Consider the following 23970-nt stretch of genomic DNA (forward strand, 5'->3'; position numbering starts at 1 on the left):
AACAGTTGATCAGATGATAGCTCCAGGATACCAGAAATGTTAACTAGCAAACATGGATTACTATCCAACATGTCTTGAAGATAAGTAACACTTATTCTTTCATACAAATACAATTCTAGTTGTGAATTAACAATGACTAATAGCCCATGATGTCAGCAATCAGAAGCCCAATCATATACAAAAACTTCCTGATAATACCAAATCTCACCAATTAACAGATAAGCCCAATCATTATGCAGTAAATCAAGGTAAATTTGTAGATAACAATATTCAAGCTATGCATAGGCAGCCCAAGCTTATTAGCAAAGAAAGAAGACAGGACAGATCCATAACCCAACACAGGGTTCTAACATGATACTGAAGGAGTACAAAAGGTTAAAATGTAAAATACACCTAAATTGGTTCAAAAGAAAGCCTCTAATTCTGCCCATAGCATTCCCTCGTTTTTGCCCACAGTGAGCAGTCATTATCAAGAAGGGAGGGACACTGGTACCAGGAAAGTGTTTTGAAAGACCTTGTAATCATTTTTTCAGGCTCTGAGTTATGTAACCCTTCCATCTTCATCCCCAGCACCTAAAAAGTTTGGCAAGTACAATAAAAAAAGTCTGGTAAGACTTTGCATGCATAATGTGAACTCATGAATTATGGCAAAATAGTGCAATAGCATCATGGCTTAGAGAAAGATCTTCATTTCACTTACTAACTTGCGCATGGCATTAGAAGTATCAATCAGTTCATGCATTATAACTAACTTGTAACATAATGAAATTCGTATACTAGATTAAATAAATATTGGGTCAGAGAAAGATCTTCATCTCACTTAAATAAGTACTAACTTGTGCATGGCATTAGAACTATCAATCAGTTGGCAAGTAAGATATTCTAATTAAAACTTGCATAAAAAGAAGAAAAAAATCAACAAGAGATAGATCCACATTACCCTCCCCCACCCCCCACCCCCTACCCCACACGCCAACCCCCCAAACTCTTGGTGAAGTTTAAGTGACAACCCCCAGCCTCAAAACCACGGAGAAGACCCTCCTTGCCTGTTGACTGTGGTTAACCGTGGTTTTGTCCTACGTGCCCGCCACCTCAGCTCCTTTCTCATCTTCACATCAGCACCTCACAACAAACTTGAGAATTTATTTTCTCTTAAACTATTGCTCAGTTCTAACTGAAATTTTAATGGTAGTGTCAGGGGATTATGTTTGATTCTCAACGTTATCTGAATATTTTCAGGACAGTTTGAATTTTGAGCCAAATTTTGAACCAAAAACTTCAGAACTGATTCTCTCCTAAACTATTGCTAGGTCTCGGCTGGATTTTAACTGTCAGAGGACCTCGAAAACAGGGATGTTTACTGAGCTGTGGTGTATGTATCTATGTCTAGAACTGAAGTACTGAACTGTTCTTAACTGAAGTTCTTAACTGCCACCTATGCTATGTATATTGAACATTTTTATGTTTGGTTGTTGGCTTGTTGCTTCCTCTCTGTCTTGGTATCGTTTAACACTTGTTGTTAGCTGTTGCTAGATGGAAACATGGATTTGGAACTTGGAGTGTAGATCGATGCTTTAAACTCTCAAAAGTGGTGTACTGATGTGCTGCTGAACCTTTCAATTTTCATTATTCAAAGTTACAATATTTACATTGTTCAGGCTTGGAGGCTTCTGCATGCTTAGGAAAAGAGCGAACAACAAGGTAATCTGCTGTTCCTAGCAACCACGCACATTTATTTGTGATTTAAAAAAGTAGTAAAACGTATTCCTGTACTTTAAAAATGAGAATAAAATATGTATCCGTATCAGTGCCGGCATAGCAGAGGACCATTTTCTGTATTTTTCAGATTTTTCTGGACAGTTTCAATTCTAGTTAAAATTTGAACCAACAAACTTCAGAACTGATGTTCTCCTAAACAGTTTATCAGTTTGGGCAGAAATCTGATGCTGATATGAAGGCAGGAGAGAAGCTGAAGTGGTGCCCACGTAGGAACAAACCATGGCCAACCAGAGTAAAACAAGCGGGCGGGGGGATCTTTTGAGTGGCTCTGATAGCAATGAGACAATAACTATGGAAAATTGACCTGGTTTTAATTAATATTCATAAACAAGTGATGATATACTTAAATAAAGAATTATTAACAGCAGGGCTAGCTCTTCTTTATTTAAGTTTTTTTTCTAAAAAAAGGCCGTAAACAACTGTATTGAGAAATCATTGATGACAACAACCTAGTAGCCTACTACTCTTTCACAAGAACAGTGAGGGAGTAGTAGGCTACTGTAATTGCTTATTCCTTCAGGAGGCTACAGATTAGGCATTCTCCTGTAATCCCTAACTCCATTAGTATTGTCAGGTAAAACTGTTAAATCTGTGGCTTGCCCTTTCAGTTTGTGTTGCCCTAATAATATTTCCCAGTCAGGATCAAGGAATGCATTTTCAACAAACACATATTAGTGGAGAATAGACAACAGAAATACAAAGTTCGGTTAAATCAACACGCATGACCTTCAAAATAGTAAGACTCGCTACAAAGACTAAACTAATCTTGCCATTCAGAAGGTCCTAACAAAACAAAGAAATATATATATTGTGCATGCTGATTATAATGACTTGAATAATAAACTTCTAAATATTTTCTTAAATCTTAAGTCCTCATAGAGCAGCTGCCAGCCAGCTGACCTAGTGTACAACAGATCCGTAGAAGACAGCCTCAGCAGGACCAGTCATGTAAACATGATTGTTATCCTCCCTCCACTCAATTTCCAATGGCCCACCAGGCAAATCAACTACACATTTCTGTATCACAACAAAAAATATATACATCAACAAATAAGGTAAAATTGACAAGTGTAGAAAAAATAATAAGGTACAGACCCGTTCAGCTCGGCCCTCAAGAACAGCTGCAACAACAACGGCACAAGCACCAGTCCCACAAGCAAGAGTTGCTCCTACAGTCCAGATCATAAATTTTATTTTGTCATATCCACTACATGAAAGAAATGCCTGGAGATAAGAGGATATCTCACTCAAAATCATCAGATATTGGAGTTATTTACACTATGGGTTAATGTTTTGGAGGACCAAAAGATGTGTAACATTTTTATAACATATAAAGATAATGCAGGGAGGGAAAGGATTTCTCATGTTCAAGCACAATCATGTCCTATAAAATTGAAGGAAGATCAAGGGGATATCAGTTATACCAGCACCCCGCTCCCAAACTCGCATTTTGAGGTGTGAGCGAGACAAGACCTCCACAAATTCTGCAGAAAGAAACTTACTTAATAAAACACAAATGCAAGGGCATTTACATTAAGCATATAGCAGCATAAAAAGTTACCAGTGTTGGTCCGAGCAGGAAACATTTCATGATGCTCAAATTTGGGCCCAATATCACTAAGCTTCAAATCATCAACATGCAGAACCTGTGGTCCAGCCAAGAAAATAATAAACTCATCTGAACAGCTCAGGTAGGCTAACCTAAATATGATTTGCTAGCAAATAGCAGTCACTTCATTTGTAGCAAAATTTACAACAGACAGGTGGTAGAGGCAATTCATTACAATATCTGCAAAAATGGACTTCGAATTGAGCAGTAACAATATGCATCTTACAGAAACTTTCCTTGCAGTCCAAAGGCATACAACATAGGTGTTGTCACAAATTTATTGAAGAGAAAAAATACTTGGTGACAACTGGCAATGAACAAAATGGAATGCAAAGACAACCGATCCCTCCCTATTGTTTCCATAAAGAAAACCCACTGGTTCACTTTTTTTTCTCAAAAAGACATTCATCAAAATTGCGTCATTTTGTATCAGAAGCACACAGAGAAGGCAGAAAAGCTTGCAGAGGCAAAACAAAACAGAAGTCCACATAAATTGTTAGGCGATGTCTTTGCTACAAGGACCTTTTGGTCATAGAAAACTGGAGGTAGAACACGCAGAGATGAAATTCAGTAGGCATAAAGAAATTTCTGAGCTTTGACAAAAGGCAGTTTGAAAGAAAAGGAAATGAAGTTGCAAATCTATTTGTTGAGGGAAGGCAGGCATTTTTTCATCCGTATAGACAGAATAAAGCAAAGTTCAAAACATGTAAACGGGCAATTCGCAAACCGTTACCTTCAACTCTTTTGAACCAAACGTGATGCAATGAGGATTGCCCATACTAACACAGGTTACATGCCATGCTAGCCCGTCAATTGCCAATTCCGCTTTTACAACAGCTTCATTCTTGGTGGATGGCAGTTTTGTGGGAACATCTGGTCCATAAAGAATGGGTTCGCCCATATCAACCTTAACCTGGGAACAAGATAAATATATTGGAATATGTGATTACTATCGACAATATAAGTTCAGAGTTGGAAGACAAACATATAGACAAGATGGTGCTTTGAAATTTGGTAGGAAGGGAACACTCTCGAGGCTAATGGGGGCAAGAAAAGACGCCAGGGGATTCAACGGTTTAAAGTGTCCAAGAAAATTGCAAAACCTTGGAAAATAATTAAGATTATAACAACCATTATGAAATGCTTGCTACATGACATTGTTCTTGCAAGCACACTGAAAATTGTGCAAAGTTATTGCCAGTTACTCAACAATGCTAGCATAAAAGTTCGTCCTATTAGCAAATTGCAAGAGGCATGGAAGCTAAGGCAGGTTTAAAACAAGAGAAAAGTATGTTTCTCGTCCCTCAAGTTTACAAAAGGTAGACATTTGGTTTACAAAAGGTAGACATTTGGTCCCTTGTCTTTTTCCTGCTATATTTGGTCCCTCGTATTCCAAAACCTGACACAAATCGTCCAAAACCATAAATGAGGGGAAAACCGCTGACATTTCGCGGGTTTTTTGTACCCACTTGCCACGTTGGATGGGGTATTATTTTTCTCTCTCCTCCCTTAACTTCTTCCTACAGCCGTCCATCCCCGCCGCCTCCCTCTGCCACTGGCCAGCGAGGACACAACCTTCCAGCGCCGCCACTATTACCCGCAGTCCCCCGCGCTGCCCTCGCTCCCCGCGCCGCCAGATCCAGCCAACCGCTGCCGGATCTGAGCCGGTATCCTCTGTCGTCTACCTACCCTTCCTTCCTCACCATCCGCACGGGGATCGTGCTCGGGGAGTAGTGCTGAGCGGCGGCCGCGTGGGGCGGGCACTGCTGGCCATGCGACTCCCGCTGACAGGGACCTCCTGTTGCACCCGCAATTAGGACCTGGACGGCGCACTCAACGCCACTCCAAGGTCCAGGAGTTCCCGGTCACGCAACCTCACCTTCTTCCAGAATGGGATGCTCTGTTGTCGTGGATCCTCGGGTGCGACGGTGCTCGGGAGCCGTGCGACACGCTGTGCGACGGGGTACTCGGGCTTGGCAGCGCGTGCTCAGCCAGCCTGCTGATGCATCCCACGAAGAGAGGAAGAGAGAGATGAGGTGGCAGTCAATTTGAGTCAAAACCAACGACAAGTCAGCCCTTTGTGTCTGGTTTCGGATGAAATTTGCAAGGTTTTGAGACACGAGGGACTAAATGTCGCCCAAAAAATCTTGAAGGACTGAATGTCTACTTTTTGTAAACTTGAGGGACGAAAAATATATTTTTCCTCTTAAAACAATCCTGAACCACTGCAGAGCCAGGAACAAACCATAGCAGGCTGCTGGAGATGAAAACGAATAGTTTACCTTGCTCATGATTGAATAATATGAATGGAAAACTATGGTGGTGTATGCCTTCTAAATTTAGCGACAACAATAATAAATGACTAAACAAACTAAATGGCATTTACCTTTCCGTCGTCTTGTATTTCAGGAATAATTAATCCAGCGCCAGTATGGATTTTGAAGCTGAAACATGAGAATGTAACTTTAGGGGGCAATTAAAATAATGGTTTATCTATATAGGAGTACCAAATTACCAGTACCCACTTTAAAGAACAGGATACCATCCAATTAGAACTATATGAATACTAAACTGAGATTCCGGTAGACAGATTAAATCTGCGGGTGGAACTTTCCTACCATTTCACTCCCAATTTAATTATCAAAGGATATTGAAAAGTTCGTGCATGAATTGGCACCTATGTGTTCCCTGTAGATTTTCAACCTCCGCTATAAAGCGAGCAAAGCAACGAACTCCATTGCCACACATCTGAAACATAAAATACATAATGGATGAAAAATACATATGAAACAATTCATGGTAACAATAAGATCCATAGTGAACACATTTTTTAGCAAAAATTGAGATAAAAAAAACACGGCACAGAACAAGTGAACAACTAGAAGAAAAAAACATATGCCAACTTTAATTCCCTCTGGAAGGCAGCTCATTGACATGGTGTGAAGTGTATGACTAAAATGCTGCTTTGTACAGTAGCACTTCCAAACCTTTACAGTCCGTCAAGCTCACAATTTGATAAATATGCAAAACATGCATATTATGCAGGGACATGTATGGTATACTGTTGATGATTCTAGATAGATCCTCAATATATTGGATAGAGTATTATGAACATACTCTAGACGACCAACTCTATGATCTACAACCACTGTGACTTAGGGTGTGTTTAGTTCCAGGTACCAAGCGGAACGTAACGGGTCGGACCCGTTCCTACCCCTCGTTCTGGCGTTTAGTCCGCAGCTGGGATGGAACCTGCTCATTCCCACCAACCGAATATTCGGCTGAGATCCGGAACCAAGTGATACCTCCAAATCGAAGGAATTACATGGAACCGGTCGTTCTCTTCTCCTCCCCCGCGACCCCTCGTCTCGCCGTCTGGTGCGCCGCCACCCCCTCGTCTCGCCTCTCCCTCTCCGGTACACCGCCCCCTCGTCTCGCCGTCTAGTGCGCCACCGCCCCTCGTCTGGCCCCTCCCTCTCCGGTACGCCGCCTGCCCCTCGTCTCGTTATGCGCCACCGCCCCTCGTCTGGCCCCTCCCTCTCCGGTACGCCGCCTGCCCCTCGTCTCGTTATGCGCCGCCACTGGATCTGTGTCGTCACCGGCTCACGTATCTATTTCTGTGTCGATCTGCAACACACAAAGGGACGAAGATGGGATGCTTGAAAGAAGAGGAGCACGTGCAGCCCGCGAGTAGCTGCGTAGCTGCAGTCATGCAACGGGTTACAGCGGGGCTTGTGTTAGTTTTCTGATTGAAGTTTGGTGTTCTATTCTGTTCAAACTAGCTACATGGAAGCAATCAAGCAAAAGGAGGGAGTTAAAGAACAATAAGAAGAAAACTTAGTATGTGCGTGCTGGAGTCTATTTTGTTAACAACTGTACATCTTTACATCTTTTCAGGATCTCCCAGCAACTGGATTTGCACCTGATTTCGACCAAGAGAGTGCTAACCTCGCTTCAGGAGGGCCAAATGTTCAGAATGTAACCTTACTTTTTGGCGAATGAACTTGCTATCTTATGAAATTGTGTTCTATGTGATGTAATACATATATTATGCTTGTGAATATATATTGTTATGTTGTTTTTCTCGAAAATACAAATGAAATGCTGCCGAAATTTTCAATTTTTGTTATTCCATCTTTCATTCCGTGCTTCCGAACCAAACACAAGAACAGAACCATTCCATTCTACCTTTTACTCGTACCAAACACAAGAACGGAACCGACCCGTTCCTCTGGAATGGAACCATTCCATTCCATGACAGTTGGTTCCTCAACCAAACACACCCTTAATGTAAGACGTTTTTGCAGTTTAAATTAAACTGCAAAAATGTCTTGCATTAAGTTACAGAGGGAGTATTATGTAAGTAGACTGACAGTACATGTATCAGTATACAGAAAATGTGAACTATAAAACTAGCTACAGAGACTGGATTTGCAGGCTATAGTTTTCCCCAGACAACACTTCAAGCATCACAGGAGGTTGTACGGCTACATCATACATTTTCCCTTCTACAGACAATGTCACGAAACTATATGCATGTCGGCAAAGATGTCACAGCAGAGAATGGTCATAACTGATATGAACATAATGCCGGATAACCCATAACTCATTTCCTATGGCCCAACGTTATTCAGTGATGTAATGAAACAGCGGCTCACCTCCGGCTCGCTGCCATCGGAGTTGAATATCCTCATAGTGTAGTCCGCGCCGTTGACCCCCGGCATGACGAAGATGACGCCATCAGCACCAATACCAAAGTTTCGGTCGCATAGCTTCGCCGCCTCCTCCGGTGTCACCTTCGGTACGGCCGAATCCCTGTTGTCGACCTACCAACCCAAACAGAATTCATCAAAATAACATAAATAAAATTAGCCACAGCACAGAATCTAAAACAGCAAGGATTGCACGAATTGGTAGCGGCATGTCACCCCCAAATGTATTCACGACGTGTGGTAGCTTGAAAAGAAAAACGGGAGAGGGAAAAGCATCACCATTATGAAGTCGTTGCCGAGGCCCTGGTACTTCACGAAGTGGAGCGCGCGCTCGGACTCGCGGCGCTCGAGGAACGAGGCGGCGGCTGGCGACTTGGGAGCGGACACGGCCATCGAGGCGACGGCGCGGCGGGGGCGCGGATTCCCACAGAACGGACGGAGGAGGCGACCGCCCGAGGAGGGGGCGGTGGAGGTGGTGAAGTTGGCAGCGAAGGATGTGACTCTGGCGGCGGCGGCGGCGGGCGACATGGCTACGAGTGCGAGAGCGGGGAGGGGTTTGGGGGAGGGTCCCTGTCGCCGTCGCTGCCGGCTAATGACGGGGAGCTTTCTGCTCTATGCAAGCGGGCTCCATGTGACACGTTGGCCCACTGTCATTGAGGGCGAGGGTTATCTGGGCTAACGTGTCCCAATCTTTTTTTTCTTGACGGAGCACGGTCCTTTGCGCATCGGGTGGATTTATTTTTTCTTATTTTGAGCTGTCCGCCAGTGTTGACCCGTCCTACCATGCCGTATGTTTAGAGTCCCTAGCAGACTAGCAGATTCCCTAAAATCCAAATAGTAAATCCACTTACGGATTGCAAATCCATCAGGCGGAATAGATACGTAAAATGATAGTACTGGATAATTCAAAGACCTACTTCAGGCGAGATTTGTTTAGTGAGATCACGCGGTAGTCCGTTAACACAATTCACAAACAAAGACGAACAACAAACATAGTTCATACAAATTACAAACCATACCCTAGATAAACGAAAACCTAACCCTAGGCTTCATGGATCAAGCTCGTTGCAATGCGGGTGTCCTCCATGTTGAGGTAGACCTGCGAGACGGAGGTGCACTACGCCCCACGTGAGCATGTGCTCCTTTCAGGCGTTCTCCCAGCGATGCTTAGCATCCGGGTCATTAGTCACCGCCACCTCCTTGGCCTTTAGAAGGGCGCCATGGTCTCGCAGGTCCGCACTACGTGTGGCGTGCTGTGTTTGTTGAGCACATCGTAACGCCATGGCCCCCGCCGCTGCTTCGGGAGAGATCACGGTCTCGCATCGCCTTGCGCTTGTCGTCCTCGTCGCTCCATGGCACTACGTTGCTAGAGCTTCCGGCCTTCATGTCGTGCGCAAGGTTGCGGCGACGACAGGCGGTAGGCGCGCTTGCTCGGAGGCGCACCCCCACGGCTCCCACCCGCCCCCAATGTGCCCCCCCACAGTCGCGGCCGGATCCGAAGCCATCGATCTGCCGGACTTTTGAGAAAATGGTGCGGAGAGAAGCGAGAAATTGCTCACCGGACTTGGCTAAGCCTAGTGGTGGAGGAGACGAAACGCGATGGGGCTAACCTTCTATGCCACCGGGTACCTTCCATATAGTGGGCGAGGGGTGCTTATTCGGTGGGCCGAATTGGTCATGCATGCTGATCTCTACTCTTAATGTCTCAGTTGGTAGGTCGCGTTCTGTGTTTAATTTTTGTCGCACCATTTTCGTCCGGTTTTTTTCGTCCTCCTCTTCCACCACGCTCTTTCACCTTGGTTTTTTTACATCATCCTTTCCCACGCACGCGCACAAAAAAAACCCTCTGCCTTATCCCTAACCCGCTCTCGTCTCCCTCCCTAGGACGCAGCCGCCCACCGAATCAAATCCCGTCGTCGGGCTCGTCTGCCTCGCCGTGGCCGATGAATGCGTCGGCTGCGGCCACGCCCCCTCTCCAAACGGCGGCGATGATGGAGGGAGCAGCTCACGCTGGACAGGCTCCCGACCGAACGCTTCGGGTCATCTCTCCTCGGGGCCAACCCCTCCTATTCATCGCATCTCTCCCTGACTCCGTCTCCTCCACGAGATGTAGCACCACCCCACGCCATGGACGCCCTTGCCGGCTGCATCTCTCCATGCGCCGCCACTCCTATGACACCGCCGCCCGGCAGTCTCCACCAGCACCACGACGGGCGTGGCCTCTGCACGCGCCGTCACCTCCCCTCCAGATCCGGACGTCGTCGAGGGCATGTCCATCCAGCAGTGCGCCGTCACCTCCCCTCCAGATCCAGCCGTCGTCAAGGGCGTATCCATCCAGCAGCGCGCCGTCATCCCAATCATCACCGTCCACGGCGTCATCGCCCAGGCCCAGTCAGGGGCCGGCAAGACCTCCATGATCTCCCTCTTCGTCTGCCAGGTCATTGAGACCAACGTCCACGAGTAAGATGCCCAGCCCTCCCCCTCTGCTACCATTGTTGGATTTGTCAAATTGATTTTTTGGGCGAAGAATTTGATTTTAGGGTTAACTTGCTCGTCTCATTCGTGGAGATTCATTCATGTGTCGGACCACATGTGTACAGGTGATTTCCGCATAGCTTTTGTGTATGACGGCTGGAGGACCAACTCAGACCTCGCTTGCCCTCCCCCTCGCATAGCTTTTGTGTATGCAAAATTAGGAGCATAAGAAATCTATTATTGAAATTTATGGGTGGCATTCCTATGATACCTTTTTGATTATTTGAGCCGTAATAGAATCATATGAATATGTACAATCCAGAAAAGATGCACACAAAAGAAAGACAGATGAACCATCACAAGTCACATAATCATCTGTTCCTGGTTTATGGCAAGGGGTACAGATGATAGGAGGAAGGAGAGATGAGGTCACTTTCTTAATTCGAAGCATCACAAAAGGTTAGCATTACTATTCCATGGGATAATGAATTAAGGTTAATTTCATTTTAGAGGATAAAAGCAGCCCGTGGAGGGTGACCCGCTCATACACTGGACGATTTTTTTTGAAGTGTTTAACATCCCCTTGCGCTTGGCAAGTGTGCCATGTGGTGATCGAGCTAATTATCGTGGGATTGAGCACATTCGAAGGCGTTATGATCAAGTAAACACCGCCACCATTAGTGAGGGTGAGAAAGAGGATAAGCGGTGATACTTTTTCTTGAGTCGTGCTTATTGGCTAAGGGTTTGGTTACATTTCTTTCTCCCGTTACAATGCACAGAAATTATGTGCTGGCTCGGCCCCTGCTCTGTCCTCTGTTGGAAATAATCATGATTAGGTGTCCCTGTCCCGTACGGATTTGTAGCGTTAGCCGAATCAGCTCTGTACTACTTAGATAGATCAGGCACTATAATAATAATAATAATAATAATAATAATGCCGACAGACTATGTTTGTACCCCTAGAGATATTACAGTCATCGAATCAATCATGTCTGCCCCCAAGAAAACCGTATTCGTGGTCATTGTAGATGTCTTGTTATCAAACGACGATCTTCAATGTCCTCTGTTGGAAATAATCACAGAAATCTGTCCTCTGTTGGAAATAATCACGATTAGGTGTCCCTGTCCCGTACGGATTTGTAGCGTTAGCCGAATCAGCTCTGTACTACTTAGATAGATCAGGCACTATAATAATAATAATAATAATAATAATAACAATAATAATAATAATGCCGACAGACTATGTTTGTACCCCTAGAGATATTACAGTCATCGAATCAATCATGTCTGCCCCCAAGAAAACCGTATTCGTGGTCATTGTAGATGTCTTGTTATCAAACGACGATCTTCAATGTCTTATGAAGGATGATGTGTTCTTACACGATGGTGTAAGACCAATTGCATAAAATTTGTGATTATTAATATAAACAATATATAATATCGCGTAAAACATAGATATAATCCACACGTGGAATTGCAGGTGATAAATGCTTACATATATTGCATGCTGACTCACGACCATCTACGAGACAGGGCGGGTGGGAAGGTACATATTATTAGCATGTTCGTTTCTGGCCAGATAAAAGAAGACGAAGAAAGAGACATAGACCCATCAAAATATCGCCGCATCGTACATCATGTTAATACTTATGTACAACAAGATATGGTTAGTCTCGCCTCATCATCCATGCTTATCATGATGTATTTTTTAATTAATCCATGTGTATAATGATTTGTTATAGTTTATATCTAATTACGACTACAACTTATATGATTTTTACACCAGCTATCCGATTAACATTGAGCGGAGTCATTGGTATCTGGCAGTCGTCAATGCCCAAAAACATGAGATTCAAGTATTGGACTCGCTTGGTTCTCGGATCAATCGGAATGACCTTACTGTTACGGCAACTACTATACTTTTTTGGTACTCTTGACATATGTTTGTTTGCCTTAACCTACTTTCCATATATAAAATAGTTACTAGGACTTGAGAAGCGTTTGAAACTTGGAGAACAAAGTCCGGAGTTTAATAAAGATCTTGAGTGGTCTGATCTCAATGTTACAAAATGGAATGTTGTAGAACAGTTCCTAGAGGCAAAACAAACGGATGGGTAAGCACTTGTCACAAATTGAAAATTATTTTCTTTGGTACTCATCAACATAAAAATATGATATAGTATAACATATTGATAGTAAAATGTCGCACTGTATCTATTAGTTGATTCAAGCCATGTGGGTATAATGAACACAATTTTTTTTTCGAAATGGTCTATTTATTTGATTCGGATGTGTGATATTCTAAAGTATTTTTTTATGATATTATAGCGCATCTTGTGGACTGTTTATGCTAAATTTTATGGAATATTGGACAGCAGATGTATTAACAGATCAGTTCACCCAGGTATTTCCTTTTATACATTATCTCATTATTTTATTGGAATAATGTTATATCGATTTTTTGTATATCTTGCAGGAGGATATCAAGCACTTTCGATGAAAATTAGCTGTCATTTTGCTCGATTCAGAACTAAATAAGCTAAAAGGATGATATACCATCAACCAGACATTAAAGAAAATGTATCAAAATCTGATCTCGAGCTCCTGGATAATCCACCGGATGGAGTCAAAGACAGATGTCCTAGCCCAATCCTCGGCATGCCCACAGATCAATTTGAATTGCTTGTCGGCCTTTGCAACTATATCATGTCCATTGATGATGCCAAGTGTTTGCAGTAAGTAGCATTTATCAATATATAAGGTGCCAGTATACACTGTTGTTATTCTTACCATCCAATTCTCAGAAAAGAATGGGACCGAAGCTCGACACCCCATCCAATGGGCTTAAGTCTCAAAAAAATTCAAAGCATACTTAACATGAAGCAGTCTATGGACAATGATTTTTCAACATTGCTGTGCGTATTCTGGCATGTGACGAGGAAGTATTGTTTACAGACCATCCAATACACTACATGGATCTACAATTTTGTGTAAGTTATCATAATTATTCATTCAACATCATTAGTATGAACATGTTTTTAAATAGTATTTTTTTACTCAGTCCATGCTGTGGGATTCAACACGAGATCAAAAGTTTTTGCGATAAGGAAACTATTCAGAAGTTGGCAACTTTGTTTGATAGCTGGCATGGGATAGACAACAATATATATTATCGTGCAACATGGTAAGTAAGGTATTTTTTCCATTGTTTGTCATGGTTTATTGTTGTCTGTAATACCTACCACTTGTAGATTTATGTTCCATATGAATCCATCGGTCGATACTGTTGGAAATATGCCCTAGAGGCAATAATAAAATGATTATTATATTTCCTTGTTCATGATAATTGTCTATTATTCATGCTATAATTGTATTATCCGGAAATCGTAATACATGTGTGAATACATAGACCACAATGTGTCCCTAGTGAGCCTCTAGTTGACTAGCTCGTTGATCAACAGATAGACATGGTTTCCTGGCTATGGACATGGGGATGTCATTCATAACGGGATCACATCATTAGGAGAATGATGTGACCTAATGATGTGATGGACAAGACCCAAACCTAAGCATAGCACAAAGATCGTGTAGTTCGTTTGCTGTAGCTTTTCTGGATGTCAAGTATCATTTCCTTAGACCATGAGATTGTGCAACTCCCGGATACCGTAGGAGTGCCTTGGGTGTGCCAAACGTCACAACATAACTGGGTGACTATAAAGGTACATTACAGGTATCTCCGAAAGTGTCTGTTGGGTTGGCACAAATCGAGACTGGGATTTGTCACTCCGTATGACGGAGAGGTATCTCTGGGCCCACTCGGTAATGCATCATCATAATGAGCTCAATGTGATCAAGTGGTTGATCACGGGATCATGCATTACGGTACGAGTAAAGTGACTTGCCGGTAACGAGACTGAACAAGGTATTGGGATACCGACGATCGAGTCTCGGGCAAGTAACGTACCGATTGACAAAGGGAATTGAGTACGGGGTTGATTAGGTCCTCGACATCGTGGTTCATCCGATGAGATCATCGAGGAGCATGTGGGAGCCAACATGGGTATCCAGATCCCGCTGTTGGTTATTGACCAGAGAGTCATCTCGGTCATGTCTGCTTGTCTCCCGAACCCGTAGGGTCTACACACTTAAGGTTCGGTGACGCTAGGGTTGTATAGATATGAGTATGCAGTAATCCAAAAGTTGTTCGGAGTCCCGAATGAGATCCTGGACGTCATGAGGAGTTCCGGAATGGTCCAGAGGTGAAGAATTATATATAGGAAGTGTTGTTTCGGCCATCGGAAAAGTTTCGGGGTCACCGGTATTGTACCGGGACCACCGGATGGGTCCCGGGGGTCCACCGGGTGGGGCCACCCATCCCGGAGGGCCCCATGGGCTGAAGTGGGGAGGGGAACAAGCCCTTAGTGGGCTGGTGCGCCCCCCTTGAGCCCCCCATGCGCCTAGGGTTGGGAACCCTAGGGGAGGGGGCGCCTCCACTTGCCTTGGGGGCTACTACACCCCCTTGGCCGCCCCCCCCCCTAGGAGATCCCATCTCCTAGGGCCGGCGCACCCCCTAGGGGGCCTATATAAAGGGGGGGGGAGGGAGGGCAGCCGTACCCCAAGCCTTGGTGCCTCCCTCTCCCCTGCTACACCTCTCCCTCTCGCAGAAGCCCTGCTGCGTTCACTGCTGCATCCACCATCACGCCGTCGTGCTGCTGGATCTTCATCAACCTCTCCTCCCCCCTTGCTGGATCAAGAAGGAGGAGACGTCATCCGCTCTGTACGTGTGTTGAACGCGGAGGTGCCGTCCGTTCGGCACTTGGTCATCGGTGATTTGAATCACGGCGAGTACGACTCCATCATCCACGTTCTCTTGAACGCTTCCGCTCGCGATCTACAAGGGTATGTAGATGCACTCTTCTCTCGTTGCTAGTTGACTCCATAGATTGATCTTGGTGAAACGTAGGAAATTTTTTGTTTTCTGCTACGATCCCCAACAAATACATCTTGTACGTCATCGACAAAGAGGCATGTCATGTATCTATTCTGGATCCTATTCATACAACACAAACGACGGAGATGAAAATTTTGAGGCACTTAGTGAAATTAAAAAGTTTTGCGAGGGAATTCAAAGAAGCACTCGAAATAAAGCAACCAGGATGGCATTCTGATATATCAAAATGCCAATGTGTATTTCCTAATGGTATTCCAATGAGCATAGACGGGTAATAAATTTATCATACAAACATTTATTTTTATTATCACCATATTTAATACAATAGAAATTTAGTAAATTACAGGGATTTGTCAGGTTTTTATGTCTTTCATTTTATGCTCTGGTGGAACGGTAAAGACCTTGTGCAACCAGTTTGTGCGGTGAGTATTGTGCGTTACACATGTTTTTAAATCTTCCATGTGAAGTATTCGTCCTAACTACGTATATTGCTTTTCCAGGATGGATATGAGTTGAGGAAGCGGTTTTTATTATACTTGCTCAAACATCATGCGAATGAAGCTAAAGACAACTTGCCTGATATTGTGCGAGAATTTCTTAAGCGCATCAAGTAGATCTCAATATTCTATAATATATTTTTATTTGGATCATTACTTTATACGTATACGTTCTCAATTTGATATCTTGTTAGGAGTTTACATTACAAGTGAATTGGACTTCAATTGTTATGCAATTGTGATCGTGTTATATTGTCTCTATCCACGATATTTAGCATGCATTATCTTTATGTGACTTTAACAAACTATTTCAGAAGCCCGTGGCAACGCACGGGCACTCTACTAGTATGTGGTAGTTGTTCAGGCCAAAAAGCCCAAAACCGCACATCGGTCAATTTTTTCCAGGGATGTTTTAGGGGATCTGCTAGAGATGCTCTTAGGCCATCTCAACGTCGACCTCTAAAATACCCGTATGTGAATAGTGATACTCAAAATTATAGCACATCAAAGATTCAATGAGTGAAAGTATTGAATTGAGACACTAGTTCAAAGAAAAATATTATAATCCAACTAAATTTTGAAATGGTATAGTGGTGCAAACTTGAATTCAACTCGCATATATGTTCTAATTGTCCCCTTTAAGCATCATACATACTTAATTAGATATTTATTAAGCTTCTCATGAGTTGCTCAATGACGATTTTGTTGATGCATTTGAATAAACTCATCAAGCGTGGCCGAATTTTGATTTGAAAGTTGGATAGGATCATCCATGTTCTCAAATCTCAGACCTCCGACAGCATCTTCAGTTCTTCACCCTCACCCTCCATGATCATGCTGTGCATGATCACACAAACGTGTCATCACCTCCCACAAGCTCTCTGGATCCCATATTTGTGTAGGTTCTCGAACAACTATAAAACATGATTCTCTCTCCGCAGACACGCTTAGCACCGAAAAAAAGAAGGGATTGTCAACCCGCACGCCACCAGGCCCTAGTCTCCCGGGCCTCGCCCCATCGGCAATGGCCTTTGACGCTCGTCGCCGTTGCCCTGCATCATCGTCGCACCTCGCCCATCGTTGTCTTGCACAAAAAAGCTTTGTTGTAGCATTGCTCTCGCCGGTCCTAGCAAATTGTTTGCCCAATCACAGCTTGTCGTCTCACCGCTCCCAGCAAATCGCAACAAACCGTAGCAGCTTTTGCAGACGCCAGTTGAAGCTTTCGCCACTGATGGTTGTAGCTTTCGTGGCCAACGGTCGCAGCTTTCCTTGTCGTGTGACGCCTCGTCGACAACCTAGTAACTCACCCATCATCGTGTTGTAGGGTAGCCGGTTCCAGCAACCAGCGCAATCGGTCCTAGCAAACTATGCCGCTAATTCCATTGTATGGCATGACGAAGCTATGTACCTAGGGTAGGGTCATGGATCTGTTCAAGATACCCTCCCCAAGGACATCTCTAAAAGCACCAGAAGCAGTCGAAGAAGAGGTCATCATCCACTTGACCATAAAGCCATGTTCCACTCGACATTCTTGAGGACACTCGACCATGCGAATAACCACTCGGCTACTAGAAGATGGAGAACCTCTCACTCTGCAACGGTCAGGATTAAGTCATAGCTTTAATAGTCATTTATAGCACTTTACTTCGGTCATTACCAGTAACGCTCCTTCTTTATGAACATTGAACCATGTGTAACGGAGGGGAGCTGGGGTCCTGGCGCACTCTATATAAGCCGCCCCCTCCTCCGGGACAAGGGTTCGCACCCCCTGTAACTCACACGCATATATCTAGTCGACCGCCTCCGGGCTCCGAGACATAGGGCTGTTACTTCCTCCGAGAAGGGCCTGAACTCGTAAAACTCGCGTGTACAACTCCTCCATAGCTAGGATTGTGCCTCTACATACCTACCCCCATTCTACTGTCAGACTTAGAACCACGACAGTTGGCGCCCACCGTGGGGCAGGTGTCTTAGCGACTTTTTAGAGAAGTTGCAATTTTTCCGATCCCCTTCATCATGGTTTCAGGCGGAGGTTTGGCTGAGGGCCGCGAGATCCGTCTCGGCGCGCTCGTGTTTGTCGCCGACGACTCCGCTTGGCTTCAGGAGGCTCCACTCGACGTCGACGCACTCCCCGTCCGCGGGGCAACGCACTTTCACGCGTGCGTCCGCGGCGTCCTCCTGCGGCAGCCGTCGACCCAGTATCAGTCGACTCCTGCAGTTTCTTCCCTCCCTGCGGCCCGCCGGAGCAAGCGTTCCGGCCGATCGAGGCTTCAGCGGTGGGTGAAGCGTGCGGTGGCTCGCCAGTCGGCCACCCCTCAAGTCGCGGCAATCAAGCCCGATGAAACTCTCTACAACTTGTTCGATTTGTCGACTGGCTCCATAGAGACTACATCCGAGTGCGATAGCAGCGACCCAACGACGGAAGTTTTGATGGTCAATGGACCACGCAGTCCTCCTGGCTTCACCCGTGAAGACGGAGGCGATGGGGACGGCGATTCGTCGCGCGTTCATGAATAGTACCGCCCGAACCCCTATCTTCGCAGCGGAGAGAAGAGCTTCGCCGCCGGAACATGGATGCACTGCACACTCCTATCGTAGGAGAAACCCCTGAGGCCCAGGCCTCCTGGCCAACTTGGCTGAGCGCACTCGACTGGAGAACCTCCAGCACGCACTCAACGAGCGTGCTCGGCAACGTGCTCCCGAATCCATTCGACGTCAACTTTTTCTGACTCCGACTCAGGTATACCAAACTCTGATCCAGAATCTTGCAGCTGCAGCCTGGATAGCGGAGTCGATCCAACCTTCCCAGTCAGAAGCTGGCCGAGGTCTGGTGCAAATCTGAGCTTTGCTCTGTGCAGCAGGAGAGCAAAATACAACAGTATCTCAGTCGCAGAATAGGATCCATAGCAGGTCCGTGGTTGCGGACACAGTTCAATCGGCTCACAGCCCAAGATCGCCCCCGAAGCGTGAGGGACGTGGAGACCAACGAGATCAGTACAAAAACCATGGGCAGTATGACCACTGAGTCGATCGCGATGATCGTCGTCGAGTGCCCACACCTTCCCCAAGGAGTGAGTCGTACGTGCCTCGGCAACATGATGACAGGTGCCCTCACAGTATGGGGCGAGGGATTCCAGTCGACCCAGAGAGCCGGGCTTTGATGCGAGATCTATTCTCGTTCAGGGCTTGGTCGACAGAAACAGAGCTCACCGAGAGGGTCATGACAGAGATCTTCCAACCAGCAGAAGAGTACATGTCTCAGGTCCGGAATGCTTCAGCAGAGCCATCAGGGCTGCGGTAATTCCCCCCAATTTCAGGTTGGCGACTGGAGTCAGTAAGTTCATCGGTGAGTCCAAGCCTGATACTTGGCTTGAAGACTACCGAGTGGCTGTCCAGATTGGTGGCGGCAATGATGAAGTGGCCATGAAACACCTTCCTCTGATGCTGGAGGGCTCGGCTAGAGCATGGCTGAATCAGTTAGCACCAAGCAGTATTTATACTTGGGAAGATCTTTCCCGAGTATTTGTCAGAACATTCGAAGGTACTTGCAAACGGCCGGCAAGGTTGACCAAATTACAGTGTTGCGTTCAGAAACCGAATGAGTCTTTCAGGGATTATATCCAGAGATGGATCACTTTGCATCACATGGAGGAGAATGTGTATGATCATCAGGCAATTTGTGACTTTAAAGAAGGCATCAAGTATCGGGAGTTGAATATGAAGTTCGGTCGGACAGGAGATATGACTCTGACTCGGATGATGGAAATTGCCACCAAGTATGCCAACGGTGAGGAAGAAGACCGACTCCGGAGTGGCAAGCACAAAACAGTTGCCCATGAAACCGGAGGAGGATACTCCAGTCGGAAACAGAAGCGCAAGGCCGAGCCAGCCGCTCCTGGTGAAGCCTTAGCTGTGACTCAAGGAAAGTTCAAGGGGAAGCCCAAGGGGCCATGGAACCCCAAGAAAGTAAAAGATCAAGATGGAAACGATGTGCTGGATTTGCCATGCCACATCCACACCAAAAAAAGATGAAGAGGGTAATTTCATTTATCCGAAGCATACCACTCGACAGTGTCGACTCCTAATCCAACAGTTCTGAGAGAAACAGCCCAAGGAAAAGGAGAAGGAAGCAGACAAGGTTGAGGATGAGGAAGAGGATGATGATGGTTATCCCCACGTGAATTCCACCTTGATGATTTTCGTTGACGTTGAGAGTAAAAGTCGATTGAAAGTCATTAACAGAGAAGTGAACATGGTCGCTCCGGTGACACCCAGTTATTTGAAGTGGTCCCAGACCGCCATTACATTCGACCAGTCCGATCACCCAGCGCACATAGCCACCCCTGGGAGGCAAGCGTTGGTGGTCGACCCAGTAGTCGAAGGCACCTGGCTGACAAAGGTTCTGATGGATGGTGGTAGTGGCCTGAATATACTGTATGCAGAGACGTTGAAACGAATGGACATTCCGATGTCCAAACTCAGTGAGAGTAATATGAGTTTCCATGGGGTCATTCCAGGCAAGAAGGCTGCATCACTCGGCCAGATTGCTCTCGACGTGGTTTTCGGTGATTCCAAGAATTACCGCAAAGAAAAGTTGACATTTGAAGTTGTGGATTTTCAGAGTGCATATCATGCTATTCTGGGCAGGCCAGCTTATGCACGTTTTATGGCTCGACCATGGTAAGTGTACCTCAAATTGAAAATGCCTGGTCCCAAAGGGGTGATCACTATCACTGGTAATTGGAAGAAGGCGGAAGAGTGCTTCCAGAAGGGTTCAAAGATCGCCGATGCATAGATGGTCGTAGTAGAATTGCAAGAATATCAGAAAAATGCAGATCCGAGTGATTTGTTGCGAGCCAAGAAGCCCGCCACAGATTCAGCATTCCAGTCGTCTGGCGAGACAAAGTCGATTCACATTCACCCGACAGACCCCAATGCTGCTCCGACTCACATTTCAACCACACTCGACTCCAAATAGGAAGAAGCGCCCATCCAGTTCCTTCGTGAGAACTGGGACATCTTTGCATGGAAACCTTCTAACATGCCAGGTGTTCCCAGGGGACTGGCTGAGCACCGTTTGCGGGTCGACCCAAAAGTGAAACCAGTCAAAGAGCATCTTCGACGGTCCGCCGTACAGAAGAGGAAGGCAATCGGTGAAGAGGTGGCTCGGCTTTTGGCAGCTGAGTTTATCCGTGAGATTTACCACTCCGAGTGGTTAGCCAATATTGTCATGGTCCCAAAGAAGGACGACTCACTTCGCATGTGCATCGACTTCAAACATATCAATCGGGCCTGCCCGAAAGATCACTTTCCTCTCCCTCGCATCGACCAGATAATCGACTCGACTGCGGGGTGCGAGCGTTTGTCCTTTTTGGACGCCTACTCTGGGTACCACCAGATCCGTCTGTACGGACCCGACGAGATAAAAACAGCTTTCATCACCCCATTTGGGTGCTTCTGTTATGTCACTATGCCATTCGGTTTGAAGAACGCTGGAGCCACATTCATGCGGATGATTCAGAAGTGCCTGCTCACTCAGATCAGTCAGAATGTGGAAGCATACATGGATGACATTGTGGTCAAGTCACGTAAAGGTTCCGACCTACTGACTGACCTTGCTGAAACCTTTGCCAATCTCAGAAGGTATGATATCAAGCTTAATCCATCAAAGTGCACGTTTGGAGTTCCAGACGGAAAATTACTCGGTTTTCTCGTTTCCGGACGAGGGATCGATGCTAACCCAGAGAAAGTGGGTGCCATACTCCGGATGAAACACCCTGTGCGTGTGCATGATGTCCAGAAGCTTACTGGTTGTTTGGCCGCCCTAAGTCGATTAATTTCTCGCCTCGGTGAAAAGGCACTGCCTCTTTATCGACTGATGAAGAAATCAGATAAGTTCGAGTGGACTCCTGAAGCCGATGTAGCATTTGCAGAGCTAAAAGCCCTGCTTTCCACCCAGCCGGTGCTTGCTACCCCAATCAGCAAAGAGCCTTTACTGCTTTATATAGCAGCCACTGGACAAGTCGTCAGTACAATACTTACGGTCGAGCAGGAAGAAGAGGGAAAAGCCTATAAAGTTCAGCGCCCAGTTTATTATATTTCTGAAGTTCTGACTCCGTCAAAGTAGAGATATCCGCACTATCAGAAGCTCGTTTGTGGGATTTACATGACCACGAAGAAGGTTGCACACTATTTCTCTGATCACTCTGTTACAGTCGTCAGCGACGCTCCGTTGTCAGAGATTCTGCACAACAGAGATGCAACTGGTCGAGTGGCAAAATGGGCGATTGAACTCCTTCCTTTAGATATCAAGTTCGAGGCAAAGAAAGCTATTAAGTCCCAAGCAATAGCAGATTTCCTCACCGAGTGGATTGAACAACAACTGCCGACTCAAGTTCACTCGGAGCACTGGACCATGTTCTTTGATGGATCCAAAATGCTGAATGGTTCTGGTGCTGGTATCCCCCTGAGGAGACAAGCTCAGATATGTCCTCCAGATTCACTTTGATTCCTCCAACAATGAAGCTGAATATGAAGCACTCCTGTATGGGTTGCGTATGGCCATCTCAGTCGGCATCCATCGCCTCATGGTCTACGGCGACTCAGATTTGGTAGTCAATCAAGTGATGAAGGAGTGGGACGTCAGAAGCCCAGCCATGACTGGTTACTGCAACGCGATGAGGAAGTTGGAAAAGAAGTTTGAGGGGTTAGAGCTCCAGCACATACCCTGACTGAAAAATCAAGCAGCCGATGACTTAGCAAAGATAGGTTCCAAGAGAGAAGCCATTCCCAGCAATGTGTTTTTGGAGCATATTCACACACCGACCGTTCAAGAAGATCCTTTTACTGAAGAGCCCCCGCAGCCTAAGAGCGCCACAGATCCGACTGAAGTCGAGGTCCCAGTAGTGGTCGACCTAATCATGGAGGTTCTGGTCATCACACCCGACTAGACAGTGCCGTACATTGCGTACATCCTCAGAAAAGAACTCCCAGAAGACGAAGAAGAGGCTCGGCAGATCGTCCGTTGATCCAAGGCCTTTACTATGATAAGAGCACAATTGTTCAGGGAAAGCGTGACTGGAGTCGGTCAGAGATGCATAATGCCAGAAGAAGGTCGAATGATCCTCAACGACACCCACTCGGGGACCTGTGGCCACCATGCGTCCTCTCGGGCCATCGTGGGTAAAGCATACCGAGCCGGATTCTATTGGCCGCGAGCAAATGAAATGGCGAAAGATATAGTCGACAGATGTGAATGCTGCCAGTTTTACTCGGACATGTCTCACAAGCCAGCGTCAGCCCTGAAGACCATTCCTCTCGTCTGGCCCTTTGCCGTTTGGGGTTTGGATATGGTTGGACCACTGAGAACTGGTAGGAGCGGCTTCACTCATGTGCTCGTGGCAGTCGACAAGTTTACCAAATGGATCGAAGCTAAACCTATCAAGAATCTTGAAGCCAGCACCGTTGTCAGTTTTATCAGAGAATTGACATTCAGATATGGAGTTCCACACATCATCATCACGGACAACAGGTCGAACTTCGATTCTGACGAGTTTAGAGCTTTCTACGCTTCTCAAGGCACACGAGTCGACTATGCTTCAGTCGCTCACCCGCAGTTGAACGGACAAGCAGAAAGAGCCAATGGCCTGATTCTCAAAGGATTAAAACCCCGACTGATGCGTGACCTCAAACACGCAGCAGGCGCTTGGGTCAATGAACTTCCGTCAGTTCTGTGGGGTTTGAGGACAACTCCCAATCGGTCGACTGGACGAACTCCTTTCTTCTTGGTCTATGGAGCCGAAGCTGTTCTGCCAAGTGACCTTCTCCATAATGCGCCCCGAGTCGAGCTCTTCTCCGAAGAAGCAGAGCAGGCCCGGCAGGATTCAGTCGATCTCTTAGAGGAGGAAAGAGAGATGGCCTTGATCCGGTCGACCATTTATCAGCAAG

The 23970-nt window shown here is 45.8% G+C and overlaps 2 protein-coding genes across 19 annotated transcripts; one reads left to right on the forward strand and one right to left on the reverse strand.

Annotated features, from left to right (window-relative positions):
- Positions 1–211: 211 nt before the first annotated feature.
- LOC125508098 (diaminopimelate epimerase family protein) lies at positions 212–8724 on the reverse strand. Its single transcript, XM_048672680.2, has 10 exons — positions 8380–8724; positions 8047–8214; positions 6066–6136; positions 5775–5832; positions 4122–4301; positions 3341–3425; positions 3204–3263; positions 2875–2948; positions 2680–2796; positions 212–573 (listed from the first exon to the last, which is right to left on the reverse strand). The coding sequence occupies exons 1-9, from the start codon at positions 8626–8628 to the stop codon at positions 2680–2682; spliced, it is 1062 nt and encodes a 353-aa protein (XP_048528637.1). The 5' UTR covers positions 8629–8724; the 3' UTR covers positions 212–573.
- Positions 8725–9901: 1177 nt separating this feature from the next.
- On the forward strand, positions 9902–16273 carry LOC125508100 (DEAD-box ATP-dependent RNA helicase 34). Of its 18 annotated transcripts, none has more exons than XR_015604071.1 (8): positions 9904–10560; positions 10972–11034; positions 12056–12241; positions 12362–12689; positions 12904–12979; positions 13052–13565; positions 13637–15948; positions 16027–16273. XR_015604071.1 is itself a non-coding variant. In XM_087525643.1 (8 exons), exons 4-8 carry the CDS (start codon positions 13123–13125, stop codon positions 16138–16140), a joined length of 687 nt encoding a protein of 228 aa, XP_087381769.1. In that variant the 5' UTR covers positions 9905–12241; positions 12362–12689; positions 12904–12979; positions 13052–13122; the 3' UTR covers positions 16141–16273. The 18 variants fall into 18 exon arrangements, 6 of the variants coding, with proteins under 6 accessions (XP_087381769.1, XP_087381771.1, XP_087381774.1 ...); XR_015604070.1 differs by having other exon boundaries at positions 10980–11034; XR_015604072.1 differs by having other exon boundaries at positions 10980–11034; positions 12109–12241.
- Positions 16274–23970: the final 7697 nt, after the last annotated feature.

This window comes from Triticum urartu, chromosome 5A (assembly GCF_056163025.1).
Source record: "Triticum urartu cultivar PI428250 chromosome 5A, HENAU_Tu73, whole genome shotgun sequence".
NCBI lineage: Eukaryota > Viridiplantae > Streptophyta > Magnoliopsida > Poales > Poaceae > Triticum > Triticum urartu.

What these genes read in the sequence shown, in the direction of transcription:
- LOC125508098 (XM_048672680.2), bottom strand. Translation starts at nt 8,628, where the DNA reads ATGTCGCCCGCCGCCGCCGCCGCCAGAGTCACATCCTTCGCTGCCAAC. An exon ending in CCGATGGCAGCGAGCCGGAG is followed by an intron (nt 6,137 to 8,046) that starts GTGAGCCGCTGT and finishes TTTATGTTTCAG; the next exon opens with ATGTGTGGCAATGGAGTTCG. An exon ending in AATCTACAGGGAACACATAG is followed by an intron (nt 5,833 to 6,065) that starts GTGCCAATTCAT and finishes CTCATGTTTCAG; the next exon opens with CTTCAAAATCCATACTGGCG.
- LOC125508100 (XM_087525643.1), top strand. Translation starts at nt 13,123, where the DNA reads ATGATATACCATCAACCAGACATTAAAGAAAATGTATCAAAATCTGAT. An exon ending in ACATGGATCTACAATTTTGT is followed by an intron (nt 13,566 to 13,636) that starts GTAAGTTATCAT and finishes TTTTTTACTCAG; the next exon opens with TCCATGCTGTGGGATTCAAC. An exon ending in TTGTGCAACCAGTTTGTGCG is followed by an intron (nt 15,949 to 16,026) that starts GTGAGTATTGTG and finishes TTGCTTTTCCAG; the next exon opens with GATGGATATGAGTTGAGGAA.